At 42.3% G+C, this 23,422-nt stretch overlaps 1 protein-coding gene across 1 annotated transcript in view; it reads left to right on the forward strand.

Moving 5' to 3' along the window:
• The first annotated feature begins 10,440 nt into the window (after nt 1–10,440).
• MAMDC2 (MAM domain containing 2) overlaps nt 10,441–23,422 on the forward strand; it is a 63,071-nt gene continuing 50,089 nt past the window's right edge. Inside the window, exons 1-2 of the mRNA XM_037373046.1 lie at nt 10,441–10,533; nt 10,669–10,782. Of these exons, the coding sequence (XP_037228943.1) occupies nt 10,503–10,533; nt 10,669–10,782 (145 nt within the window). The 5' untranslated portion in view covers nt 10,441–10,502. The remainder of the gene's footprint in view (nt 10,534–10,668; nt 10,783–23,422) is intronic.

Here is a 23,422-nt window from a genome sequence, read left to right on the forward strand (position 1 = left end):
AAAGAAGTAAGGAAGTGCCCCAGTGCCTGGAAAAGATGGAACATCGATGAGCAGTAGATGGCTTGCAGTCAGTCTGGAAAAGCTGATGAAGTTGTTGCTGTCATGGTGACAGCTATCAGATCTTGTGGGAACCCTGTTCTGAAGCTCTACAGAAGATGAACTCTTGTCAACCCACCTGTAACGGAGTACCTCATCACTTACCCTGGTTTGTTCCCTAGCTAGCTACAGAAATTGGCACATCATAGCCATAAATCTGCCTGTGAGCTTTGGCCCTGGGAGTAATACTGGACAGATACCAGGAAGGTACTACTGTGCCTGCCAGATGATGCACAAAGTTTAGTGAGACTCACAGACATCTCTGAAGATCAAGTAACAATCTATGTCTAGAAACTGATGGAAATAGGGTATTTGGCAGCTTGCTAGTTATTGAACCCATCTTGTTATGATGCTAGAACTAAAACGGGAATACTCCTAACCAGATGAGTACACAAGTCAAAGGGAAATACCCATATTTTGTAAGCCAGTCATAGGACTCAGTCCACAACAGCACATTGTTGTGGCAACCTCATACCCAGTGTCATTAATTATTAGTAATTTCCCCCCTTGGACCTGGCCATTCACTGTAATCCTCACTCACTGCTTTTGTCTCTACATGGTTGCAAGGAAGCCATGGATCTGTCATTATGTCGGCAACAGAAATTTATTTGTTTACCATGAAGTGCAGTATTTGTTGCAAAGACGACTACTCGCACATCTGATCATTTTGGCCTGGTGTGAGATGCCCAGTTTGCACAGATTGTTTGCAGACATTGATCAAACCAGCTGACAGTGCAAACCACAGCCACAAGAAGAGATGTAATTTGGGGTTTTCTTTTTTTGTCAGAGTGAAAAACTTTAGAAGAAATAGCCTCATCTGTTTGCTAGCTTTAAAAACAGGAAGAAGAGCCTCTAAAGTTTCTAGATTTACTTTTTTTTTCCTGTCTTTTTTTTTTGTTTAGAGATGATCAGTGTGACTCAGTCATTCCTTCTGCCAAGCCGTCATGATGTCTGACAATTGTCCCTAATAATTCCTGGGGAACAAATATTTTAACCTGAGGAATAAATTTTTTGTCCTTGCAGATTTTCAAATTGGCAAGGCTTTGTGGCTGGCAAGCGAAACAGGAATGACAAAGTAGCACTGTCTCTTTCATGGAACTTGGCTTCTAAAAACCAGAACATACAGGGATTTTTCTGTACCTCCAAGTTTTAAGACATTGATGTCCATTATTTGGATCCTATACTCCCTTATACAACCTACATAATGTTTCAGGTTGGGAAGCCTCACTCTCCTCACACCAACTGCAGGGTAAATCAAGAAGAACTAGACTGAGGGATAAAATCAGGATATGAAACCCCAATTGAGCCTTAAATGTTTAAACAACGTTGAAAATACAAATATCTGTGTTCACCAGCATGCTTTCTTCTTGCTGAGAAATGAAATGCATGATTCCAAACAATAAACAACCACCTCTCCTTTCTTCTTCCAACAATTTCCTTTCTCATACCATTGCAATAACTGCTGCCTTAAAGATTTTCAACACTGCTTGAGTGCCACAAAATTCACAGATCAGAACAAATCAGTGTAACAGGAAAACAAAAGGTCATTTATCCCTGTGAAACAAGGCAAATGTAAGGATCAATTGGATATGTTGGAACAATGTGGAGCTGCCATTCAAGTTTTTCATCAGGTAAGTTACAAGTTACAACCTGTAATCAAAGTAAGTGATACATTACAGAGATCTTTCTTTGTTGTATGCAATCTGTTGAAATGCTGGCATTTAACATGAACAGGCTGGGGGATGGGGGGGGGGGGGAAAGGCGGCATGGGGAACGAACCCTGTGGCAATACCTGCCTGTACAGCTTTATATGTATATTTATTTTGTGGTCTGTACATTTCTGGTATGTGTAAAACCGAAAAATGAGGAGCAGCTGGAGCTGCATCATTTGGAGGGTTGTATAAGTGACGCTTATATTACCTTACAGTAATCGGCAATCTCCAGCATGAGTATCCTGATTTCCTTTGCAGTTACAGTCAGGTGGAGAATTCTTCACTTTGATGTGAATTTATAACACTTCAGCCATAGCCCCTTCAGGCAAAAGTGCCATATGTATGTCAGCTCTCCTGTTTCTGTGTTTTTTGTTTTGTTTTATTTTTTTTTAAATCTCATATGCTTACTATTTGATGTTGCAACTGAAACTTGTTGCTGTGAACGTGTTTTTCCTTTTTATATATATCCATATCTCCTTGCTCTATTCAGCATGTTTTAAAAGACAAGATGGTGCCAATGCTAGCAAAGAGAAAGCTCTGACAAAGGCAGGAGGAGATATCCAGCTAAGAGATGGATTACTATATGACTTCAAGCCACACAAAATCCTAGGCTGGCAGCCAGGTGAGTGCAGTAACTTCCTGCTGTAGGACTCCAGAGCCCAAGGATGTGATACTGACAGGGTGTATGCCAGTTCTTTGCTGACTCAGGAGACAGAAAAACTGCCAACACAGCTGAACTAGTCCTGGAGGACTTTTTAAAACAGGGCAACCCTCCTCTGCAGAATTTCTACACTCTTTTGGGCAGTTATTTTGCACCTGCCAGGTATATTCATTATCAGTCTAATTTATTGCCAATCTAGTGCAGAAGTCCCTGGAAAGCTACGTTACAGCAAGTATGACACATGCAGATCCACTCACACAGTCATAAAAAATAGGGCTAATGGTTTTAAACAGAACTGAACAAATCTTCCCTTTCTTCTGTCTCACTTCCTTTATTTTCCATTTTCCGTCTCTGCACATCTCCTCATATTTGGCTTTCTCCTCTGCTTTCTTCCGAGTTCTGCAAAAGTACTGTCATTTCAGGGAGAAACTGACCACAGGACATTTATTTGTACACAAATAATATTTTACCGTGGCAACCCTGATTTTTTTCCTTATGAAGTTGCTTTTGAACAGCTGGGCATTCTCCTGCTTCCTGTGCAGCTGATATCTCAAAGAAATCTTAAAAATAGATTGTTATAAGCACAAAATGAATAAGGAAAAGGGACATCATTCATATAAAAGGTTTTCTGCAATTGTTGATGGCTTTTTGGTTTGTGCATGCCTACAAGTAAAGAGTTACTGATTTATAAATGATCGATGATTTTATTTTGCTGTTAATTAACAAATTATTGGTATTTTTCATATTGTAGATAAATATAAACAGATGCCAGGTTTTCTGCCTAATTAGACTTGTGAAATACCACATGATTATAGTACCATTAAACCATACAAGGCAAAAATAATAACATTAACATATGTATATGTGGAGACTGAAATGTGAAGTGAGAACTGAACTGTGCTACAAGACCTCATTTCCTTGTCCAGCCCTGATGTCCGTTTCCAACTAAGAACACTACCAGTGTCCAATGTCTGAAAACAAGTGGAAAGTTTGGATGTGCCTGGGCATGCAATGAGAGCTTTTTACGAAGTGTATTTTCCAGAATTTCAGAACAAACACTGTGAGGACAGTATCTGTAGCTAGGAGTGCAGAGAATTTGGAAAAGCTCAGGCTGTAATCATTGCTCTTCTGCTTCTCTGGTGTTGCAGTTTATCTGGAAATATGAGAGGAATCAAACTAACAAGGCAAATTGCAGCTTGTGGATCAACTTTGTCCTTAAAGCAAGCTCACTTAATAATAAGATTTAACAAGACATTTAATTGGCCTTCTGCCTTATCCTAGATCTCTACATTCCCTGTCTTAAAAGGCAAAAAGCACAAATGTGGCTTACCCATTTCCTGGCTGGTTAGGAACCAACTGGGGAAGTGCCTATAGAATTAAACTCTGCCATTTGAATAAGGCTTTTGTACTCCTCAAAAATGCACATATAATGATTAATGACACTTCTTTTCCCTTGTAAGTTAGCCTGGTTAACATATGCATGATTATGTTATTCCCTGACGTGAAGGGGACAACCTAGTTAATTTAGCAGCAGGAAAGGACAGTATGGGATTTTGGGAAATGTAGGTTAGTAAGATGCAAACTGCTTTTACAAATTCATTATTAAGGAAAATGATCTGTCCTCTTCCACACATTTCTTCGAAGACAGTCTAGTGGACCACTCTGAGGTTTTACATCAGTCTCAGGATTTTTTATATCATTTTAATATTTACTGTCTCAAGACCCATGCCTGGATTTTCACTCATTTTTTTCTGTCACAATTTGGCTTACCTAGGATTTTAGAAATTCTGTATCATCCTCCTCCAATTCCTCAAAATTAATCTGAAAATTTAAATTGCATTTCAAAAGCATCTGCTGTAACCATTGGTCTCATTATTTTAAATGTTTTCTCAAATCTCTTGACAAACTCTGCATCTATTGCATTTCCCTTTACCTTCCAAATATTAATTAGTACTTACATTTCTGCTCACTGTTTCCCTTTGCTCTTCAGAACACCTCATTCACACACATCTTTGCCATTACAGAGCTCTCCTGTTACTTCCCTGGCTCCTGAGAGGTTACAGCAACCTGGAGCTGCCAGTTTAAAAACCAACAAGGAGCTGTAAACTTTGGTGGCTGAGAAGCTGCTGCACGTGCAGCTAAGCCACCCCTGCTAAAAGATGCAATGACTTGAAGGCCGGTAAGGAAAACAACCAAGGCCAATTAGTCACTTCAGTTGTTCTTAGTGAGTGCTTATATTGGTGAGCCACCAGCATCACTTGGCTATTTGGGCCATCAGCTCTTCAAAAGTCATGTGTACTGTATAATGCAGTACACTTGACATACACTTGATTCTATATATACACTTGATTCTCTCTATATATATGTATATACTTATTGTATAAAAATGGGCATTTTTCAAAGCTGCTGGAGACATTTAGCTAATCATCTGCCTTAGTATTGAAATTAATTCATGTCAGGTGTGCATATCTGGCTTCAGAAAGTTTGGCTAAAAACCCTGCCAAGAGTTTGTTACTCTTTGAAACAGGAATGAATCCATTGATTCTATAAGATTAAGTAGAGATATTAGTCAGCCAGCTGCCAAAAATGTTTCACAGCAGATATGCACTGAAATGATGAGATCATTCAAGTCTCTGAGGATTTTTTTGGACCAGAAGAGAAACCTAAACCATAAGTGTATGTGGCTTTGACTAGATAAATCCTAGGTAAAGTCTTCTTACTGAGGAGGTAACAGAATGCTATTAAAATGAAAGTCTGTGTTCTAAATGTTGTTGTATGCCACAAGTTAGATATGCCAAGTATGCTGTGTCTGCAGCCTGGATAGACAGATAATGTAACAAATTAAGTGATCCTGATTTCTTTGTTATTTCCCACTGTTTGTGTTACCATAGCATTTAGGAACCGAAGTACCTCTATTAAACTTGGCCCCATACAAAAACAGAAACAAAAGTAATCCTTGCTTCTCACAAAATTTTTCTGCCTATGAAAAGGGACAGTGGATAAAAAGAGCCAGCCACATAAATATAATGAAACAATCCCGCACGATTTACGTTGGACACAGCACACCAGTTTCTGTCTTGTCAACATTTACAGGTCTCACAGTAAAAAAAGAACCCAACCCAAACCAGACCACAAAGAAACCACCTTTTAAGGAGGAACCTGAAGCAGAAGAAGAAACAACGGGGATGATTACGGAAAGCTTCTTACATGTGAAAGGATCAAAGGTGGTAGAAGCTGATGTCAATGCTGAGGAAGAGCCAGCCAAAGAGATGGAGGTCATGAAAGGCTTTGAAAGTGAAGGCAAGCAGCTCGTATTTAACAGGAGGAGAGCTAACAAAGGGTTGGGAAGAGAGGTGTGTGATGTTCAAAGCTAGGGAACTGATCTCTGTAGCACTTGGAGCGGTTATGGCTGAGAGATATATTTAGTCTTAACTAACCAATTAAAGGAAACTTGCAGCAACTGTATTGGAACAAAGGAAGAAGAAATGAAAATAGTTTTAGGAGAAAGCAAAGTATTTCCTTTTGATTCTTTTAGTTCACATCTGGAGTTTCTGTGTGCATCACTCAAAGAGTTATTTTGAATCTGTAACTGCATTATAACAAAACCTGATGGCATGCAGTGTATCAGGGGGCTTTTGTTTCTTCTTTAGCATAGGAGTCTGCTTTGGTCATCTCAAAAGAAATATGATTGTTACAAAACTGACAGCCATGACAGAGAGTAAAAATCTAAAAAGACTAAAAGAACATGGTATTTCCATGAAAAAGAGAAAAACTCTTTAGCTGACAGTTAATTTTTTTGGATTTGTCATATTTCTGAGCAGCAACCATTTTACTGTAGTCGCACAAGCTTGATTCTGAAGATGACTCTGATGAGAACCTGCCTGGTTTTGCTAGCCAGCTGGAAAAGCTTGTAACATGCTTATTTTTCTTTTATTTTTCTTCCTTTTTTTTTCCTTTTTTTAATCTGTAACTGCATTGACATTACGTTTGTGTGTTTGTGTGAGTTTTGTTCATACTGCAACAGAGATGGGAAGGCAAGCCAAAGAAAGGCACAGCTGCAAAAATTGGGTAAAGATGCTACACAGGCACCACTTCAACTTTTTGGGAGGTGTCTTACTGCAAAAACTGGCAGCTTCAGGTCTATCTCTATCTGGACTCCTTTTTCAGACAGAAAAAAAACAAAGAAAGGTCTAATTCATAGAAGGCTGAAGGCTTGGGACCTTAACAAGTTTTTGCATCCTACCAGGATGTTCTGTCTAGAATATCAGGAATAAATTAAACTAAGGACTAGAGATGGGACCAGATAGAAGCCATAGGAAAGAGGGTACTCCCTGAAAAAACAGACAGGTGTGCTTAATGGTACATACATGCATGAGAAACAGCCCTGCAAAAAAAGGAAAGCTAACCTCATTGCTGAAGAAACTGGTTCTGAGGCACTTAATGCCTCTAACAAGCCGTGATATTCTGCACATCATAAAAAAAGAAAAAAAAAGAATTACGGCAATACTGTTTTTAAACAGAGAATGCAAAAGAAGATAAAAGACTCATCGAGTTTATGATGAGCCTGTGGCTAAAGGTCCAGTTTTGCATTTTGGGATTAGTTAAATCCCCGATAAGAGACCAGCTTGTGACTCGAGTCTGATGCAGAATGCTCTGCAAGGAGTCTGTGATATATAAAAACAAACTTGAAAATATAAAACTTGTAGTAAAATCAGGGCATAAACTGAGTTAAAAATGAGTGAAGTCCTGGATCTCATCAGGGCAGCACATTCCTTGAAGGAGAAGATGGAATGGGGCACCCTGGCAGTAGAGGAAAATTTTGAGAACTTTGTCAAGGTGATAATGCAGTTTCAACAGAGTTCAGAGCAGAGCGGTGGGGTCTGTCTCTTCTGGGATGCTTATAACTCTTCACTTCCCCTGGAGCAGAAGCTCAAAGAAGAGCTGGCAGGTTCCTTCTTCTGTAAACCACAGGTCAAACTGAAAAAAAACCCAAACCAAAGGTATCTGTGCTGATCAAGACCACTAGTTTCGTTAAAGACCCATATGAATTGAATGAGTTTCTAAAAGCAGGAAGTTTTTCCACTATCTGAGAAGAAACGATCTGCAGGGTGCCAGCGACAGATATTTGTGCCACCTATTTTATTTGCCTCATGTATCCAGAGAGGCCTGGCATGTGACCTTCGGAAAAGCAGAGGATATGTTTGTGGACGTTCAGAAACTGTTTCTGGACACACCAGTTCTGCAGGCTGCATGTGGGAAGTGATTCACTGGAAAATGTAATAACTTCCTGATTTTATTGCTGGTGCTAAGGTTTGCATACATGCTGTTTTTCATCCAGCTGGGATGCTGGTAGAGAAGTATGATTGAAAGGTTAGAAAGCATTTGACACTGCCCTGCATGACATCCTTGTCTCTAAATTGAAGACACATGGATTTGACAGATGAAGCTCCTCCCCCCAAAACACAATAAAGTCTGCCAGCCAAAAATCTTAACAGGCAAAATGTGAACTAGGTGAGGGCTGATCATACAAGATATTGCCTACGCTCTTAGCACAGTTGACTAGATGCAGAGACTATGTCAATTTAAGGGAAAAAGTTCTAGATGGTACGTGGGATTCAGGAATGGTAGTATGAAAAGTATACCAAGAAGTTACATCACAGTTATTCAGGAATGTAGAAACTTGGTGAGTGTAAGAGATCTTTTACTGGCTTCAAGTAACTTTGCCAGAAACCTGTTAAGGCTTTTTATGCATGCCAAAGTTTGCTAACATTATGAAAAATAAAGGCCAAATAACAGAAATAGCCTGTGTGGGCTGTCATGCAAACAACACTTTAGCTCACAATGGCTAAAGAAAAACCCCATATAGCTGTTCTGCACCGTTCTTAGTATTTCTCTGATATAGCCTTACTAAATAGTCCAATATTGAAGTTAGTGATTGTACTTGGAATACCCATTTCCATGAGTAGCAATTTTTAATACAGACTCTGAGAAAATTAAGAAATATGACTACGTATTATAACTAAGAAAATGTTGTCTGGCATGAGTCAAAGCGTTTTTTGTCTCTATGAATTGATGCTTGTTCCTGTTTCCCTGGAGCCCATGGACTGGTAGAAAGTGGTATCGGAGTAGTCCCCCAAAATCATGTTCTACATCCTCTTGGTTACTTTTGTGATTTTGAAGGACGTTTTCAGGAAGTCAATTGTTCACATTTCTCACTGTACCTAATTAGTTTAGGTGATGACTCAAAACTATGGCTGGAGTGAATTTACCTTGGAATAGACTGAGGAATCCTCTAAGCAGCTAGGTTTTCCCAGACATTTCAATGGGAAACCGTTGTATAACAACTGCTGAAGCAAGCAATACAAGATGAATGCAAATCTGTTGAAAAGGGTGAACAGGGGCTTTAGACTACGTTAGGTGGGCTTAGCCACTAGGTCTGACCCAGAGAAGGGAACAGCTGGCAGGCATCTCAAGTTTCCAGATGTGGGCACCAGTGGATATGCTGGCAGCAGGACTGCCATTGAGGCAGACATGAACAGGGCTCAACAAGGAACCCAGGAAATTCAACACGGGCAAATGCTGAGCGCAGCAGCTGGAAGGCAGGGCTCTGTAGAGACACAGGCTGGGACTGGCAGTGCCAGGCAACAGCTCTGGGGCATGGCCCTGCGCATGGGCAAGCAGTGAACTGCACTGGGGCCAACCATGTGCTTGGGCAGCAGCAAGGGTCAGCGATGCCCTTGGTGGTGTGAGCAGGACATGGCCCTGAGAGCCATGGGAGCACAGAGACTGCACCCTGCTTGGTACATGTCAGCCCCTGTCTGGGAATCGCCTCCAGTTTGGGTCCCCAGCACAGGAATGACACTGTCAAACTGGTGGGAGGAGAGGGGAGGACACAGAGATGGTGGGGCTGGAGCCCTTGTCCTGTGAGGAGAGGCTGTGGGACCAGGGTTGGTTCAGCTGGGAAGAGGGACAGCTTTGGGGGCACCCAGCCCTGGTATAGGTAGGAGGGCGTGCAGGACATGCAGCCAGGCTCTTCAGTGGTGCATGGTGGGGGGGTGAGAGCCAGCAGCACAGCTGAAACACCTCAAACAGCTAAAATTCAGAGCATCCATAAGGAAGAAAAGTTCTCCCAGCAAGGACAGCCCAGAAGTGGAGTGGGGGCCCAGACAGGCTGTGCCATCCCCAGCCTTGGAGGTTGTCAGGCCCCAGGTGGGTAAGGCCCTGGTCAGCCTGGCCTGAGCTCAGGGCAGGCTGTGCTTTGGGCAGGGCTTGGGCTGGAGACCTCCTGCGGTCTCTTCCTGAGTTATCATGTAATCCTGTGAACTACAGTTCTTGGACCACCCCAGGAACTCCAGCATCTTTCTGACCTAAAAGTGGCAGAGTACCTTGCGGTGGCCCTCCAGTATGGCGGTTTTTGCAGCAGAGAAGGTTGGCAGGGCAGGTAGTGGTGGCAGAGGAGCCCTGGTGGGGTGGGAGCTGCTTTGTCCTCGGCAGATGGGTGGGAGTGTGCATCTTAGTAATGTGCATCAATATCTGATGGGGGACTACATCAGGCAGAGCCAGGCTCTTCCAGTGGTACCCAGAGATGGGAGCAAGGCAGCGGGCACGAGCTGAAACTCGGGAAAACCCACCTAAACCTAAGCACGCAGAGTTCTACAGGGGGTGTGCGGGGTGCGTGCGATGCACTCAGCAGGTGGCCCGGAGGGGCGGCGGCACCCCCACCCCCAGGACTCCCCAGCCCCGGCCTCCCCCGCCTCGGGCGACAGACCGGGGCCGACCCCGCTCGGCGTCGGGGGTGGGACGCACCGCCCACCCGGGGTGCCCTGGGGCCCTCCCCGCCCCTGCCCTGCCCCCCCGCCCCTGCCCTGCCCCCCCCGCCGCCACGGCTTGCCTCCCTGCGCCCGCCGGGGTGCCGAGGGGCCGCGCTCAGCCCCGCCGCCGCCGAAGCCCCGGGTTCGGCGCGGCCGCGCCCCCGCGCTCCCGGCCGCCCGCCCGCCCCGCCGCCGCTGGCCACGGCTCCCCCGGCGCGGAAGATGCTGCGGCTCTGCCTCCTCGCCGCGCACGGTAAGCGGCGGCGGGGGACGCGCCGCGCCGCCCCCCGGGGAGCGAGGTGGGCGCCGCTCCGGGGTCGGCGGCGGCCCCCAGCCCGCGGTCCCCGGGCCGGCCACGCCGTGACCGGGGCTCGCTTTGTCCTTGCAGCTCTGCGGCTCGTCGGGGCGGCCTTGCTCTCCCCCGGGTCGTGCGCCTTTGAGGACAGCGCCTGCGGCTACGAGTGGGACTACGCGCAGCTGCCCTGGGTGCTGCACGGGGAAGGTAAGAGCGCTGCCGGCCCCCGGGCGAACAGCTCCAGCCGGCCGCGCAGCCCACCCCCGGCACTGCTGCTGCCCCCGGGCGCCGCCGCCCCCCGCGCCGGGCGCCCCTGCAGCCCGCGGCCGCGGTGGTGTCGCGCAGCGCTGCGCGGAGCGGCGTCCCGGGGTGCCGCGGCCGCCCCAGTGCTGCGCTGCGCCGCTGTCCCGGGGAAGGAGCCGCCGTCGGACCCCCTCGGTGTGCAGCTTCGGTGGCTGCTGTCAGCGCCCCGAGCCCCGTCTGCAGGCGACGCGAGGAGGCGTCCGTGCCTTCCCAGGCACAGGTAGCGCCGCAGGTTCCTGCGGGATGTCCCAGGAACCGCCTTCCCGTTTCTTCAAGTTTCCGTTGGGAAAAGGTGTCTGATATCAAATCTGCTGTAGGTAACTTCTTCCTAGAAAAAAACACATCGGTCAAATTCCTGTTAAGCTGCATTATTGTTTTTTCTATAAACATACTTCAGCTTTAACTGTAGAAGTGTGTGCATTTTCAGGGCAGGAGACAATCTTCATGAAGAGTACCTTTACAAAGTGTCCAGTTAAGACTTTTCTCCATTTTATGGTACTTATAGTTCAGTAGGAAGATTAGCATTACTGTTTCAGTAAGTTGTATTAGACTTGACTCACTGCCACTGAGAGAACAAAATGCAGTCACTGTGAAGTTTCCATGCAGCTGTAGCCCTTCCTTGATAAGTTTTTAATGTAGACTCCCATTTTTAACAGAACCAATATGAACAAACCAAAGACTAACCAAAAATAAATACAACATGGTTGTAACTGGGCAGTAAAATGATTTAGTTTGGGTTATGTTTTGTCCGCAGCATCATTCATGGAGTGAAAGCTGTGCTCATGCAGTAAAAGGGACTATGTGTTTTCAAAGTTTTTAAGCTCTAAACCAGGTACTAAGAATAATGAAGGGGCGAGTACAGATACAAAGAGAGACACCCCTCATTACCCCTCATCAGTGCTCCATTCAAAACTGGCTGGTCCAGTTTTGTCATTCCACTTGTTACTCGGTTGATAATGAAGCTTTTTTTTTTTGTACGTTTTGTTTTTATCTGATTTGTAAGCGGTGCTCACATATGCAAAGTCACCCTAATTGTTAATTTTTAGATGAATTATTAGGGTTTGAGAGTGTATGAAGAGTGCTAACTCGGAAAAGGCTGTGAGGATGTCATGATTAAAATAGTTCATTTTTCTCTTTTTACTTAAAACATACATAGATTTTCCTGTATTTTTGAAGATACTAGTGGAACTTTAGTAACCATCTATGCTTTCCCAGCTATACCTCTTAAAATCATGCCCTCTTAAGCTGCCTGTCTTGGAATCAGCACTTCCTCCTTGCCATTAACAGGGAGCCACAGGGTAGTAGTATTGACTCAGCTCCGAGGGACTGTGATATGCTGGGAGTAATACCTGCAGAAATGGATGTGCATCATGTTGTGCACATCCATGATATGGTGCTTCAGGAAATGGAAATTGGATCAGAGATTTGAATCAGCAGCAGCGTGCTTTTTTTTTTTTTTTCTCCTACAGAACACTATTTTGGTTATTGTATGTGGTTTGATTTTTCTATGTGACCATAAGCATACCAGTGGTTGTACAGCTTCTGTCATTGTAGATCTTGTTTTTCAGTGATACGTAACTGAACTGTTATGCTCTGGGAGGATATGTGGTGTACCAGCTGTCTTAATAGGCATAGTTGTGTCAGCATTTCCATTATTTCTGTAATTTATTCATAGTAAGTCATTCTGTGCAAATACTTGGCACACAAGGTAATAGCCTCTTCAGAAATTCATTCATACAGTCATAACTAAATCTAGCTGAAAATAGCTCATCCAAATCTATGTAGCGGGTGTGCAAAACTAGTCTTCCTTAGATGCTCTTTTTTTTTTTTTTTTTTTTTTAACTAGTAAAGCCATGTTCCTTTTGGCAGCACCGAGCCCTGGTATTTGCAGATCAGTGTACGTGTATGTGGTAATTTACTGGGACAACAGAGGAAGTTAAGGATGGGAGTGGCAGCTTAGCTTTGAATTGTTCACTTCTCCTTTCATTGCTTCAAAATTGTTCTATTATTTTGAAATATTATTTGTAGAGTGATATACGGCCAATCTCTTACAGGGATTATCTGACTTGCAGTGCAAGTTCTTTCATCTTATAAATCTCTCAATGGTGCGATCTTGTGCCAAACTGTCAAGATGATGTAAATATAACTAAAATCCTGCTCATAAAAAATTCCACTCCATACTTGAAAGTTTTTTGCCCGATTGCCAAGGAAGCCAATATCTGCTAAAGAGTCAGGCACAGAAAGGAAGTGTGAGGTTACTTTTTGCTTTTGTTTACAGCTTAAATGAATAGGTTTCTAAGGTTCAACTGCTTTTTTAAATGTATCTGACATTTTTAATATTCTGGTAGTTCTGGGATAAGAGGATTTCTTGTGTTTAAACTTACAAATTTTATAATTTAAAAGATTTTCATTTTTTATAGCTCAAGTTCTGGTACCTGTAATTGACTGGCATTTTAGGGCCCATTTTAGTCAAGTGCAAAAGGAAAATCAAAACCAAATAGTCAGTGGTAAAATGGATAGCTGTTTCACTCTTCCCTGCTTTACTCAAGACAGGCAAATCAGGCCCTAACAAGGTGGGTGTTTGTAGGATACCAGCTACGCAAGAAACAAATCAGACGTTTTACCATAATATCTGTCCAGTAGATCTGTGCTCCCATAGACTTCGGCTTCACTGAAACCCTCTGTAAGCCTCAAGCTCTCTCACACGGCTCTGAATTCAGGAATAGGACCTTCAAGTACAAATATCAATGTGCTCTTTTTAACTCTCAGCCTTTTGAGTCAGTCATCTGCTAACTTGGTATTTGCATTTTAGAATTGTAATGATTTTTAGCAGGCAGCCACCATGCAAAGAAAAGTGTCAAATATAGAAACAGCTGAGGATACAAATTTCTTGCGAGGTTACCTATGGCTGAGAAGCACACCCAGGCTGAGGTCATGGCCCAGGCTGGGTAAAGATAGCTTCATGCCTGAGGCAGCAGGTTTCTGGCAGCATGACAGTTCTCTTTTCAGTGTAAGCTGGGAAATCCCATGCAAATATGATGTGCTTTATGAAGTGAGTGTTTGTAGGATACCAGCTACACAAGAAACACAGTAATGTTGTTGCTTAGGAAAAAGGCATCCTGGTGCTGAAATCTGATGAGTAGCAGGTGAATTTGTGTGTCATCAATGGACCAGTGATAAGATCTGCAAGCTTTGAATGATTTGCTAGTACACATAAACCAAGGTGTTAATGGTCCATTTTAACTTCAGAGGTGCAGGCATGCATCCATAAATATTCTTGCATTCATGATGCCTCTGAACAGATAATGTATTTTTTAAAATCCACTTACAGAATATAAGGTAAAGGTCGAACTCCTTGGACTCAACTAATGGATGAGAAATTTAGAAACCAGATCTATATCCATCACTACAGTGGTATTTAGAGATAGTTGAGAAGCTCAAATACCATGTTGCGTACCCACAGGTATATTTAGCATGAGTTTATGTCCAGTTCTAAAGCATAACTGGGGCATAAAGTTTGCAGGTGCATAGTGGCCTGTTTCCACAAGAATTTACTTCTGTGTCAGCAGTATATGTCTTGCAAGAGAAAGACCTGGTTCATTCTAATATATGCTGTCAAACTTTCCATGATAGGATTTGATCAAATAATCTTGAGATTGTTTTTTTAACCAAATTGTGCATTTATTTCAGAGGACACATGCTTTGTAAGTGTAAACCAAACTTTCAAACAAAGGAAGATGCTGTATGTAATAGGCAGTAATTCTGGTTAGAGTAATAAATAAAACCATGTAGACCCACTTGAAATAGCGGTAGGAAATGCAGCCTTGTGTCAGTTGCAGCCGTTCTGCAAGGCTGGATTTTGGCATTTTTTGCTTTCATCCCAGCCCTGTCCAGCACAGAGCCTGCCATAACGTGGCAGGTTAAGAACAGCCTGCTCATAGCATCATTATAGGTTAAGTTTCATTAAACACAATAACTATGGCATATTTTTTCTGTGACTCCGGACAATGTTTCTGTTTTTGCCAAGAGTGTCCATACAGCATTTTGTGTGCCTGTGTCTGTTGTTATGTTTTGTTCTCAGTCTTCCTTAATGTTAACAGGGGGAGTTTAATAGAGCTACAAATAATGTGCATTTGGGCTGTCAGCTCAGATCTGCCCTAATGAAGTTCACTGTGTTGCATCTGCTTGCCTGGATTTAAGCGTTAGAATTTAAGCATTAAGAAATTTGTCTATTACCTTTGCAAGCTGTAGGGAAGAGGGTTTGCTTATATTAACAATGTGCTCCAAAAAGCACATGATGGTTGTTAAATGTGCCCACGTGCTTCCAATTGCATTGGACTTGGAGCTTTTTTAGTAGTAGTGGCAACAGGTTTTGTACAGTTGTCTCCTTATCACTTTGCTCTTCTGTGGAGTGTTGTGAAGCAACTTGCCTTGTTGATCTTCTATAATGAGCAATGTGGCACTGAACTGCTGAAGCTGTAACTGGTAGTTGATACAGCCATATGCATCTGGCTCTCATATGATCATTGGCAGCTTTAAAGGCACATTTTTGTGTGTTGCTTTCCTTCAAAAATTCTGGAAGTGTGTTTTACTTCAAATCTCATGTCTCCAAGGATATATTTTAATAGCATGCACTTCAGAGTTTTTGAGTTTTCTCTTTTTGCAGTATTCCAAAGGGGACTCATCCTTAAAAAGAAATAATTTCATTCAGAAGAGTGGTATAATGAACTACTATATATGTTAAAATAGCCTGATTTTCTTCCCCTTGAAAGGTGCCAACTTTTTGCTGCTTTAGTCCAAGATTCTGTGATACACTCAAAATGGGCATCCTTCAGGTAACAGTTTATGGTAAGCAGGTAAGCAAGCAACAGCACTACCAACAGTGTCTGGAAACTGAAGTTCTTCTTTTGGGCCATAGTTATTATATAGCTACACTCTAAAATGGTTTTAAGATGGAAAGTAATTTCAAGAGACAGGATAGCCATCCCAGGCCATCAGATAAGTGAGAGTAGCAGCATAAGGAATCTCAAATACAAACATTGCCTGCATACCATTTAAAAAGCTTGTATTTCCAGCTGTGCCGTGTGACTTAAAATGGACCTCTTTTGACCTGAACTCTCTCATCTTGAATACCACATCATTTGGTTGTAATATGCAGGGCAATGAAACAGGTAATGACTGGTGATCCTAGATTTTGTTTTACAGCAAGCACAGTTCCTGTCTGAGGTCTGCTGTGTCATGCTCGGTTACAAACCTACTGGCAGATAGATTGGCACATCTGTAGTCTCAATTTTGTTCCTATCTATCTGCAATAGTTTCCTATACCTCGGGAAGTAATTAATTTGAAAATGTAAAAAAGGTTTAATGTTGCTGGCTTTGTACAACCCTAAGGTGAGACAAGTGATCTCACATGTTTGTGATGACTGTGTAATTGGAGGCAAAGTAGAGGGTAATTCAGGGAGACTTGCAACAGCTTGTACCTAGATGCAGCAGAACCAGGCTGGCATAGCACAGTGTTTGCTTGCTGGCAAGATTTTCAGCTGACAAATCCACCCTGCCACTGGAGCATATTATTAGCTTGGGTCTCCCAAACCCGTAGCATGAGTATCTCTGCACCAAATGCCATTTGATGGAGGGGAGAAGCCATCAGAACTGGTATACAGTCACTGGCACACTGCCTTGACCTGGTAATTGAAATGTTTCTTCCTGGCCAAAATGATTGCATTTGGAGAGACAACTGCCCTTCCTAGTCACTCCCAAGGGGGCTGGGGCAGGGGGAAGCTGACGCTCACATACTTCTGGTACACTTAAGACTCTTGTGTTTTTACTTCCTCTTCACCTCTGGTGCCATTTCTCCTGTACTTCACTTGGACTACTCAGACACTATTCTTGTGTTAGCAACTCATTTCTTCTTGATATGTTCTTGCTTTATTGTCACCAGCAGCTTAACAGTACCGTGTGTGAGTAGCGTTCAGCCTTGCTCCAGGCTCTCCCTTGCCTTGCTGATACTATTAGGAAATCTGTCATTTTGCTTGCCCATGTGTAACTTCCATCCTAGGCTTCTGCGTGACAGCATTTTTATTAAACTATGCCCAAATTACAGTTGTTAGCATTTGCTCATCTTCAGTAGTAGGTCTTGTGCAAAGAAAGACGGCCAAGAGCACTTCATGTTCATGGAGGGCTTTAGCAGCAGCTGCTTGTGCATAACACTGGTGATAAGTCTTGGCTTTTCATTTGCAGCAGAACAAACGAATCCTAAATTGTTATCGGTGAGTCACTGCATGAGAGATGAGTTTCAAAGCATTCCTCTCCTCCACAGGACAGTATAATTCTCAGAAGTATATTTCCACATACAGCTGTTAGTGATTCAGTGCTTAGAGTCAACAAGTTATTTTAGTGCATTTTACACCGAGCTGTGGAGGCTGGCCACAGAGAGGGAGGACAGCTGTTGTGAAATTCATATTTACTGAGTATACCTGCAACTCCTGACAATCAGCTGGACTTTGTTTTGCATGATAACAACTGAAAATAGGTAATTTACCACTAGAATTTGAAAAACAATTAAAAAGCTGTAGGAGGGCAAAAGAGTGTTGGGGAGTGGTGATGGAGGCCAAATCACCTCAGTCAAACAAATAACTTGCATGTAACCCCAGCAAAAAGTTGATTACCTCCAGCTAACAAGGTTTGTTACTCATAGGTAGGATGAGGCAACTTGTGTGATTCTGTATATCATATAGATACAGCACTGTAAACCACACTTACTAAAAATTGTATTGCAGCTTCATGTTTCAAAATGCCACACGTTTATGTGAAAAACTAGCTATGCATCTATCTAGCAGCCACTCAGTATGAGGCTTCAGCTTATTTGGACATACCCAGGGCTAGCTTTATAATTTGTAATGCCAACTGCATGCGTTGGTTGCACAGCTACAGTCACACCGCTGCAGCTTGCACAGGTATGCGGGATGACTATACCCAGAATTTTCTGGGAAGGCTGTAGGGATCTGGGCATGTCTCAGTCAGATGCTGGAGGGTGAGGTGCGGCTTCCCACCTGAAGTCACAGCTTCTGTGGCTGGCTCTGATGAAGATGGACAGGGCCCAGGATTAAGAAATCAGTCTAGCTTTGTACTGGTATCTTCTCCATTAATAGGAAGTTAAATAAGATATTTTCAGCTTTGGTTATAAACAGGATGGGTACCAACCTTGCAAATATTGTTGAAGTTTGCTAAAATACAAGTACAAACATGCAAAATCACTTGCTGAAAACAGCTAGAAATATTTTCAGTTATCTGAAAAAATGGAAGACTTAAATGAATCAAGCTAAAGTTTCTTTTTAGGAGTTTCAGGGTGTGAGCATGGTGTGAGTTTTTGTATTGGTAAAGCTGCTGACAGGCAGTAGTTTGTGGTCATTGTGCTTATTACACTACATGTATAATCATCTTGAAAATGAAGAGAAGAGCCAATGATTTGGCAGTGCATTTTTTTGAAGGGAAGGGAGGTATTTTCAGCACTGTCAATTTTCAGTATGAATTTTGGTCAAGATCTAATGTGGGTCAAGATCAGTAGTGAGGAAAAATAAGCTTGCATTTGTACTGAAGGGTGACCACAGACGTTTCAGATGTGTTTCTGCTAGTAAAAGAGACTTGTTCACCTTGTGTATGGTACAGACTGTTCAGAGTTGTGACAGAATCAGCCTGAAAATGCCCTAATAGTCTTACCATGTAGGATGTTATCAAGTGTAAATCTTTGAAAGCTTATTGAAGAAATAATTCAAACTCAGTTACAACTAGTTGTCTTTGTTACCTTTTTTTTTTTTTTTTTTTTTTTTGTAGTTTTCCCATTGTATTGCCTTTGGAGATTCTTCACCCACAGCCACTGTATGCAAGAGCAGTACAGGCAATGCTATAATTAGTTGACTGATGAAACTTACCAAACGGGGTCAAACCTTCTACTGTTACAAGAAAATAAACATTTTTTAAAAAAAGAATTATTTCCCTTTGGTCTTGCAGTTTTTACTGTCTTACTATTCCTTTGTGGCAGTAATGCCACAGCAGGCCAGAAAAAAGGCCAGCATAGTCATCCATCTAACTTTATACAGTGCTTTGATTGCTCAGAAGCCTTTATATCATTTTAACATATTTTATTACTCCCATTTAAAAGAGTAAGTATTTTTTTGCCCCGTCCTTCCCTATGGTTCTAGGAAGCCAAAGATTCAAGTATGATTATTATAGTCCTTCTTCATATGATAATCAAGCCAAAGATTCCTACGATTTTAGATAACAGTAAAGTGCCTGCCACTTCAAAAATGCTCTTTTATTAACAGTGTTTCTCCTACACTATATGGCTATTCCTCCAATGCATTTTCTTTTGGCAAACATGGCTCAAGTTCAGTATATTAGATAACTCTAGTAGTCTGAGTAATTGTGTTGGTGTGCTTTGAACGTTGTTTTAAATAGATGTATTCTTTGATAAAGTATGAGCTACATGTTACAAACACTTTGCTCTATTCTGAAAACCTGGCAAGCCCTGGTATGAAAATATCCATGAATCACTGTATATTTCCATTTGAAATATCAGTCAAAGTCTTTTAGGAAACAGAGTCTTCACAGTTTTCAGTCAGAAAACCATTAAAATACTTAAAGAAGCTCTGTTGTGACTTGATGAGTTCCTTAAAATTTGCTGGGCCACAAAATGTGTTTCATATTAAAAATGTGGGAATAGCTACAAAACCATAGTGAGATGCAAGGTTATCAAAGGAAGTAATTCTCTGTCTTCAGATTCTCTTTTTTTTCCTTTTGTTGTTGTTTGTTTGGTTGGGTTTTTTTGTTTTACATCATTAGCAGTCAATACTCTAAGACTGTTGCCTTGTCTAGCAGTCATGGTTGAACAAAGGTCGAAGCAGGCTTCTGTGTGGCTGTGATGTCCAGGAAAATGCTGTTGCATTCAGCTTCAACGCAGATCCGTATGTGGCAAATGTCATGCTTGGAGGGTAAGAAAGCCAGACAATCCTGCCTGGTCTCTGAATTAGCAGAAGATTTCCCTGTTTTCTGATAATAGTGTTAAAGATCATGTTATAATGCACTGTATCCAGGAACAAAGTTTCAATTAACAATGTAAACACTTTTCTTAAGCTTGAATAATAAAGCTCTAAGTGCTCCACAAAACACTTTCTACTTGCAGAAGAAATCCCCAGCTGATGTATGGTTGGGTACCCTAAATTGTCCAGTGTCACTCCCTGATTCCTTTGTAGATCTTTTAGTGAAAAGGTGTCTCATCTCATAGGCCTGTTTTACATTTCCTGAACCGTGTTTCTTCCAGCCTGGAACATAATTCTTTTGCTTGTCGGTAACTATCACAACATGACTTGAGAAGCCCTTCGAAGAAGGCTGTTGTTAGCAGGTGGGATAAGTACTCTCTCTGGAACAGGAAACTGTGAAATACAGAAAGGATGTAAATGTCATTTTAATGGCTGTGTCTTCACTCGAGCGTTAGATGACGAGGTTGGTGCCTGGCTATGAGAACTGAGACTAGCCTTATATACATATAGGTAACTGTAAAGGAAAAGTCACTTCTGACTTTAGTTTTTTACTAGCAGAAACACATCTGAAATGTCTTCTGAAAAACAACCAGAAACATAGGTGGTTCCCACTGAACATCAGGAAACTTGTTTTCATTGTGAAACATAATGTTTCCATTATGTTGCAGGAGTCAACAGTTCTTTTGGGCACAGGTTGAGAATAGCAGCATGGAAGGGAGCCATAAGTCCAGGAGCTATAGCAGGGGAACACAGGTTCTTCATTGCATGAGATAGGGAGAAGTTATTTCCAAGAAACAATGTGGAAAGGATTGAGTGAGCAATACTTTCCCGCGTCCATGCAGCTATGGGGCCATACCGCTAAGTCCCTCAGGAGTCAGGAGTCCTGCCCTCAGGGTAATGCACCTGAGCCTTTCAGAGTTAAAATCCATGAATTCTGCCTTTATTTTTTCTTTCTTCTATTTTTTGCAGAGTCATAATTTGTTTTATGGGCTATTTTCTTTGGAAATCAATAATGCTGTCTTTCTTGGGGAGTTTTATCTCTAACTCTGACTTTTCCGTGACTCTATTTCCTATTGTGGATGTTGCAGGTCTTGGATGGCACAGCTTTATTGCAATGACTGGATATAATAACACCTCAGCCAGAAAATTTTGCATAGCATCTGGATTTTTTTAATTGCCTCTGATATGCTTTCTGTGTTCAGAAATCTCTTGGTTTGCTTAAGTTCATATACACACTGGGAAGCGAAGACATAAACACCGTGTTGGGTGTTAAGGATTTAATCTAGAAAATATGAATGGAGGAAAATAAAATCAGAAAAACACAATAAGAAAATCTGTTTAATTTTCCTTTAAAGTGGCATGTCCCCTCTTGTAAAGGAGGTTAGAACTAATGAGCTTAACTGATGTGTTCTGTATTTAAAAATCTTTCTGAGGCAACAGTGATTTATTATTATTTGTTTTATTACTATTGTTATTTGCAAGATTATATTCTTTGAGGTATAGTTGGGTTGGGAAGGCAGGGCAACTCATGTTGCTGATGGGGAAGGCAACATGAGTTGCAGCCAAGATGTGTGTGATATTGAAATAGAAGTGTCCTGTGACATGGCTGCTCTCTCACTGCATGTGTGCTGCAGGTGGACAGTAAAAATGCCCAAAAGCATACTTTAAAACTGTTTTCAAAGGAGCAAAAAAGTAATTTGTCTCTTTTGCCTTTTTTGGTGTGTAATGGCACCTTAGCTGAGACCAGTTTAGAAATATGAAGTCTAGGCTTCTCTTGCTGGAGAACTAACTGGAAGCTTAGCTGCTGAGGCTGTGACATTACATGCAATGAGAAGCTGAAGAACAAGGGAAGAGGGCTTCCAGTCTTAATTTGGAAGTTTTTCAACACTTTTAGCACCTGTTTACATTTCACATACCTGGAAGTTCTGTTTGTTGACAGGGTTGGTTTTGTTTGTTTGTTTGACTTTCTATACCAGTAAGATCCTCGTAAAGAAGGTGTTTGAAGTATGGTCTGGATGAGCAGAGGTGAAAACTGACTTAATGGTCGGGCTGAGCCCAACGGGTGGTGATCACTGGAACGAAGTATGGTTGGAGGCTAGTCACTAGTGGTGTACCCAAGGGGTCAATACTGGGTCTGATCCTGTTCAACATCCTCATTATCTGGATGATTGTGTAGAGTATGCCATCAGCAAGTTTGAAGATCATGCAAAACTGAGAGATGTGACTGATGCATGGGAGGGTCATGCTGGCCTCCAGAGGTACATCAGTGGGCTGGAGAAATGGGCTGACAGGAACCTCATGAAGTTCAACAAGGAGAAGTATGAAGTCCTGCACCTGCCGAGAAACAGCCCTGTGCCAGAACATATGTTGGGGGCTGCTTAGAAAGCATCTTGGCAGAAAAGGACCTAGTGGTTCTGATGGATACTAAGTTGAACATGAGCCAGCAATGTTCCCTGGGCTGCGTTAGGAGGAGTGTTGCCAGCAGGTCCGGAGAGGTGATACTTCCTCTCTGTTCAGCACTGGTGAAACCCTGTCTGGAGTTCTGTGTATAGTTCTGGCCTCCCCAGTGCAAGATACTGGAGAGACCCCAATGAAGAGTCTTGAAGATGATGAAGAGGCTGGAGCATCTCTCCTATGAGGAAAGTCTGCAAGAGCAGGGACAGTTCAGCTTGGAGAAAAGAAGGCTTAAGGGGGATCTTCTATAAATAAATAAAAATACCTGAAGGAAGGGTCCAAAGAGGATGGAGACATGCTCCTTTCAGCGGTGCTCAGTGAGAAGATCAGGGCAACAGGCACAAACAGAAACATAGGTGGTTCCCACTGAACATCAGGAAACATATTTTCATTGTGAGGGTTGCTGGGAGCTGGTGGCATCTCCATCCTTAGAGATACTCAAAAACCATCTGGACATGGTCCTGGGCAACTGGCTGTAGGTGGCTCTGCCTGAACAGGGGTGCTGGACCCTTCCAGCCTCAACTGTTCTGTAATTCTGTGGTATCTTCATGTTTTTGATTAAAAGTTAAGCCCTACTACAGTGGTCTTTCAGAGACATCTCCACCCATAATGAAGAACATGAGAATATTTGCTACTCTTAAAGGCAAGAATTAAACAGAATAGTCAAATGTATGAGTATATGTCTGAGTCCATTTATATGTATGTGTATATGAAATCTCTGTAGCCTCATTCAGGAGAAGAAATGAGAGTTTGTTGCAGGTCCCCCGTTAGATGAATGACATTTTAATCACTGTTGACAGGATACGGAAGACTTGTTCCTTGCTGGTATTTTTGGGGCTTGATTTTCTAGCTAAGGTTTTCTGATGCTCATGGCTGCAAGATTTCATGGGAAACAGATAAGCTAAGGTGTAGTGCACTCTGATGGATTTTGCAAAAGGGTCTGTTCATCATTTCCTACTTTTTTAGTAATTGCCACTTGAAGACTTCTTGTCTTTGGTGTGTGCTGTTTTACACATGATTTTTATCCTAAGGAAGCTTTAGCAAAATAGTTC

The sequence above is a fragment of the Falco rusticolus genome, chromosome Z, assembly GCF_015220075.1.
Source record: "Falco rusticolus isolate bFalRus1 chromosome Z, bFalRus1.pri, whole genome shotgun sequence".
Lineage (NCBI taxonomy): Eukaryota > Metazoa > Chordata > Aves > Falconiformes > Falconidae > Falco > Falco rusticolus.